The 5580-nt window shown below is 37.7% G+C and overlaps 1 protein-coding gene across 1 annotated transcript; it reads right to left on the bottom strand.

Moving 5' to 3' along the window:
- Positions 1-202: 202 nt before the first annotated feature.
- LOC122470142 (olfactory receptor 2W3) lies at positions 203-1147 on the bottom strand. The gene has a single exon (XM_043557429.1). The coding sequence runs from the start codon at positions 1145-1147 to the stop codon at positions 203-205; it is 945 nt and encodes a 314-aa protein (XP_043413364.1).
- Positions 1148-5580: the final 4433 nt, after the last annotated feature.

The following is a 5580-nucleotide window of genomic DNA, read 5'->3' as shown; positions in this document are numbered from 1 at the left end:
TTTTGGAATGCTATGTGTTGTGCAGTTCACTCATTAAAACATAGTATTGGAACTGAAACAGTTATAGAAGTCTAAGAAAAGTTATATAAGTTGGGAAGAATAGATTAAGATTATTGTCTGGTCTGTTCCAACAGTTCCAGATGCCATCATTGGCCCATGATGGAGTGACAGCCAGATGGAGATGTTGGTCTTTCATTCTCACTTAATCCTTTCCTACCCCTCTGTTATCCAGCAGCATTCTCCTCAGTGCCCCCTTCACCTCTTTGTTTCGGAGGGTGTAAATCAGGGGGTTTAGGAGTGGTGTGACAATGTTGTAGAAGAGGGTGAGGAATTTGCTCTGGTCCTGGGAAGAGCTGTTTCCAGGTTGCATGTACATGTAGATGATGTTTCCATAGAAAAGGGAGACCACTGTGAGATGGGAACCACAGGTGTTAAACGCCTTTTGTCTCCCTGACACTGGCTGAATCTGTAACACAGCCCTTACAATGTAGCTGTAGGACACCAGGATAAACACTAGAGGTGACAGCACAATGCCCACTGCCAGGACAAAGACAGTGCCTTCAATGGCAGCTGTATTGACACAGGCCATCCGAATCAGGGCAGGCATCTCACACAGGAAGTGGTCCACACTGTGGCGCCCACAGCGGGGTAACTGCAGGGTGACTGGGGACATGACCAAGGAGTTAGCCACACCACAGCCCCAGGCCACCAACACTAAGCCCATGCAGAGACGTGGATTCATGATCACCAGGTAGTGCAGGGGTTTGCAGACTGCAACAAACCGGTCATATGCCATGACAGCCAGGAGCAAGCACTCCACACCACCTAGACCCAGAAACAGGAAGAGCTGGATGGCACAGCCTGTGTAACTGATGGTCTTGTCATGGCCATTCAGGTTATAGAGCAGCTGAGGAATGGAGCTGGTGGTGAAACTGAGGTCCAGGAAAGATAGGTGGGTGAGGAAGAAGTACATAGGAGTGTGGAGGTGGGGGTCCAGCCGGGACACCAGGATGATGGTGGTGTTGCCCACAAGGGTCAGGAGGTATGCAATCAAGATGACCACAAAGAGGATCCTCTCGAGATGGGGATGGTTAGAAAACCCCAAAAGGATGAAATTTCCCTGGGTGCTGTCATTGGTCCCATCCATCTCTACTGCACCTGAGAGGAATATTGATACTAATAATACTTATATCCATTATAAGGGAACACTTACAATGAGCCAAACATTCTTCTGTGCTTCTTTACATTTATTTACTCATTTAACTTCCAACTACAATGATTTGTAGTTGGCACTCTTTTTATTCCTGACTTACAGAAAAGGAAACTGACACAGATATGTGTTAAGCAAATTATCATTTTCTAGAAAGGAGCAGAGCTGGTTTGGAACCCAGGGAATGGAACTGAGAACCTTCTTCCTTTACTGCTGGAATTGATTCTAATTCCAGTGACAGGAAAATGTTCCTAAGTTCCTGCTCAAATCTCAAAGGTCCCAGATGGAGCCCCACAATAACCAATTAATAGTATTTAGAATATCTCCACTATATGCAGAACACATCATCCACTCTTTATCCAAAAGGCAAATCTCGGGGCACCTGGGTGGCTCAGTTGGAGAAGTGTCCAACTTCAGCTCAGGTCATGATCTCACGGTTTGTGGGCCCGAGCCCCACATTGGGCTCTGTGCCGACAGCTAAGATCCTGGATCCTGCTTCCCATTCTGTGTATCTCCCTCTCTCTCTCTGCCTCTCTCCCGCTCGTACTCTGTCTCTCTCTCTCAAAAATAAATAGACACTGAAAAAAAATTCAAAAGGTAAATCTCATTTATTTCAGTATTATTATTGAGGAAATTTTACAGCACCTGAGTAGATAAATAATGTATGAGACAATAGAATATTAGTAAAGCAACATCCACATAAAATTATTCCCTCTCTACACCTCTCCCTCTCTTTCTCTTGCTCTCTCTCATTTGGGTATGGTATTCAAGAAATAGAGTATTTTTTCTTCCAAAGTATTATACAGTGTTTGAGGGGAAAAATCACAATATTATGCAACAAATAATAAAACTTTGATGTGATAATCACATATGTGTGTAGAAACATCTACCAAATTGCAATTCCAAGAATGAATCACATTCAAAGCAAAGTATTTTTGAGAACATAAACCACAACTCTTGCAGATCAATATAGAAGAATAGATTTAAAATATCTTGGGCTATAACTCCAATCTCCCATGTTACAATCCTTTAGCCAACAAGAGACAATTATGAAACCTTAGAATGTTTCTTTACCGTTTTATAGTTTTCTCATCTAAAATTGTGATAATCAAACTATCTTATTTATTTTACAGGTAAGTTTTGGGATTTTTTAATATGAAAGAAATATAATAAATATGAAAGTTCATATGTATGTCACATAAAGGTTATGTGTTATACAAATAGGGAATGGGAAAATAAGCCCATGAGAAAAGTCAAGGAAATTCTGAAGAAAAAAAAAAGTCTAGTGAGAGGAAACTATCCTTAATATACATCCAGACATACTACAGAAATGCAATAATTAAAACATGATCAATGACAAGGAATTTGGAGTGGGTAGACCATAGATCCTTCATTCATTCTTTTCATAAAAACTTACCATAAAAACTTATTTAGACTTATTTAAAAAGATAAAACTACTATATAGGAAAGAATCATAATTGTTCTCTTTTGTTCCTGATTATCTTAGATCTCACTAAACAAGTTGCAACTATCAAAAGGTATGAAGCAAAATACAAATAAAGTTGATTACATATTTTTTAAAAAATCCATAAGGAATCCTACCACAGAAAATACTAATACAAAGCCTAAGGAATAATGATAATACTAGAGCAATTCAATATGACAGCCGAAAGGCTACCTTGTTTAGTAAATTTTTTTCAAGAAATTGGAGAAAAAACATGTAATGAAAAATAGGCAGCGACTTGAAGAAGTTCACAGGAAAACAAATGATTTACAAAACATGATTTAAAAATATTAAAATCATTCTCACTAGTGACTAAGAGTATAACATATAAAGTTATTTACTTTTTAGATTGGTAATATTTAAAGATGTGATACATACACAGCTGGGAAAGTGTGGGGAAATAAACTCATTAACTTTTGATAGGAATAAATTGGAATATTAACTTTGGTACAACCTTTATAAAGATCATTAATTAATGGTACACATATATCTTGAGGTTGTAGATGTAATTTTAACAAAAGAAACACCTATTATAAAATTTAAAATTACATGTTATTTTTATGACTTATTAATTGTGAAGCTAGCAATCTATTTTGCATTTATTAACCCACATTATGCAAATAAAAATCAAGAAACTTTATTATAACATTGATTGAAATGGATAATAGAAAAATATGTTTAAAGTTATTGAAATGATTAAAAATGACAATTTTATGAACTAGAAACAATACTAAATGAAAATAAGTATAGGTACATAACTTCACCTGCAATTTTTTTTCCAAAACCTAGATTAATTTCAAACAAGTGAAAAGTGAAATATAATGTATAATCAGATTATATGTACCTTGATGCCATTTTTTGGTCACAAACTCTATGTATTATATATTTTTCTATGTATAAAATGTACATTAAAATAGAAACAATATCTGGAAGTATCCACTGAATTGTTGAAAAAGACCTACTTCTCAAGAGTATGATGCATTTTAAACAAGGCTTTCATTTGTACATGATTCCTTCTTTATTAATCATCAATAATCATGAATTATGAAATCAGATAGGACACATGCCCATGCATGTATTTAGTATAATATAATATTTAGGAAATTCCCCTATGATTATTTTTCTGAATTTGTTAATATGTCTTTTTAACTTTGTCATTCCTCCTTTAGAGAGATCATTGTCCCATCTGACTTAAGAAAATCTGATTTTATTAACAAACTAAAAAAGGCATGATGTAGGAAGAAAGGCAGGAACAAATTTTCAATCATTGTAATGGTGTCAGTGTTTTATAACAAACAGCTGCACAACTTCATGGTCCTAAAATTATGTTTTCTGTGAAATAAGAGAACAGTAGAAAGAGGAGCAGAAAATGAGCCATATGCTTATGAAAGGGCATGGGTTTGTCTTTCAAAATAACTTGAGTTCTAATCTCCTGAATTTTTTTCACAACTTTGTTTTTAAGTTTATGTATTTATTTTGAGAGAGAGACAGAGACAGGGAGCTCAGGGGAGGGGCAGAGAGAGAGAGAGGCAGAGAGAGAGGGCAGGCAGAGAGTGAAAATCCCAAGGAGGCTTCTTACTGTCTCCTGAAGCCCAGCAAGGTGCTGGATCTCACCAACCACTAGATCATGACTTGAGTCAAAATCAGGAGTTTGTCGCTAACCTACTGAGCCCCTCATTGCACCTGTGTTCACATCTTCTATGGGGAGCCAAGAATGACTTCACAAAAAGACTTGCAACAATGGAAACTCAGAATAAATGTTATTATGTCACACCATTCCAGCTCTTAACCAGGATGCTGCCTCTTTTTGGTTTTTAAAATTTTTAAGTTTATTTTGAGAAAGAGAGACAGAGGGAGTGAGGAAGGGGCAGGGGGGTGGGGCAGAATATCGGAAGTGGGCTTTGTGCAGATACGTAGGTCTTGAACTCACAAACCATGAGATCATCACCTGAGCTGAAGTCTGACACTTAGACTGAGCTGCCCAGGCACCACTCTTTCCTTGTCTTTAGAATGAGACAGAAGTCACTTGTCCTGCCCCTGGGGCTCTGACAGGGAGGGTCCACGAGGCCAGCTGCTAGCACACACTTCTCTCCATGGAAGAAACAGGTCTCTCATGGGGAATATGGAATATGGTCATTTTCTGAATGGTTCTGGGGATGGGACAAATATTTTCTTCCTTTAATTTCAAATTTTTAAAGGAATAGAATCAGTTTTCTTTTCTCTGTGTAGAGATCATTCTCAGCATATTGGTTCTGCATGAACAACCTCCCCACCTTCCCCACCTCCCAATGCAGTTTTCTCTTCATAACAGCCTTCTATAACCACTGTGAATATCTTCATATTTAACCTAATTGTGCACCTGTTCCTGCACATAGCAAATTTCACTGTATGTTACGTGAATTTGTCATTATTCTCCTGGTGAGGAGAGAGATTGGGCGACATCTATCATTTTATCATTTATACATGGACACAGCTCAAAAGAATAAACAATGAATTGCTTAACATGGCCTTTCAGGTTTGCCTTACCCTGGAGAAGCATTTCCTCTTCATTGAACAAAACCAGAGAAACTGAAAGGCTGTATCAAACTCTGAACTGGAGAGACCTGACCTCTCCCCACACACTAAAGATTTGGTCTTTCAGACATAATTTTGTGTGGAATTGGAAATAAAAGAGCAGCTCACCTGCACAAAGGGAACTATTACCTTGTAAAACAACCACTTAACTTGTGTATTTGGCAGTGTGTGTGTACCAAAGGATAAAATACATTTCTCCCAGTAGGTGCTGGTCAAACACTGGAAATACCATTGTATCCAAATGCACCATTCTATGGCAAAAATGCCCACACTGAAACCATAAGTCAAAGAA

This window comes from Prionailurus bengalensis, chromosome A1, assembly GCF_016509475.1.
Source record: "Prionailurus bengalensis isolate Pbe53 chromosome A1, Fcat_Pben_1.1_paternal_pri, whole genome shotgun sequence".
In the NCBI taxonomy this organism is placed as follows: Eukaryota; Metazoa; Chordata; class Mammalia; order Carnivora; family Felidae; genus Prionailurus; species Prionailurus bengalensis.
Note: the sequence above shows the minus strand (reverse complement) of the source record. Positions and strands in the feature narration are given on the sequence as shown.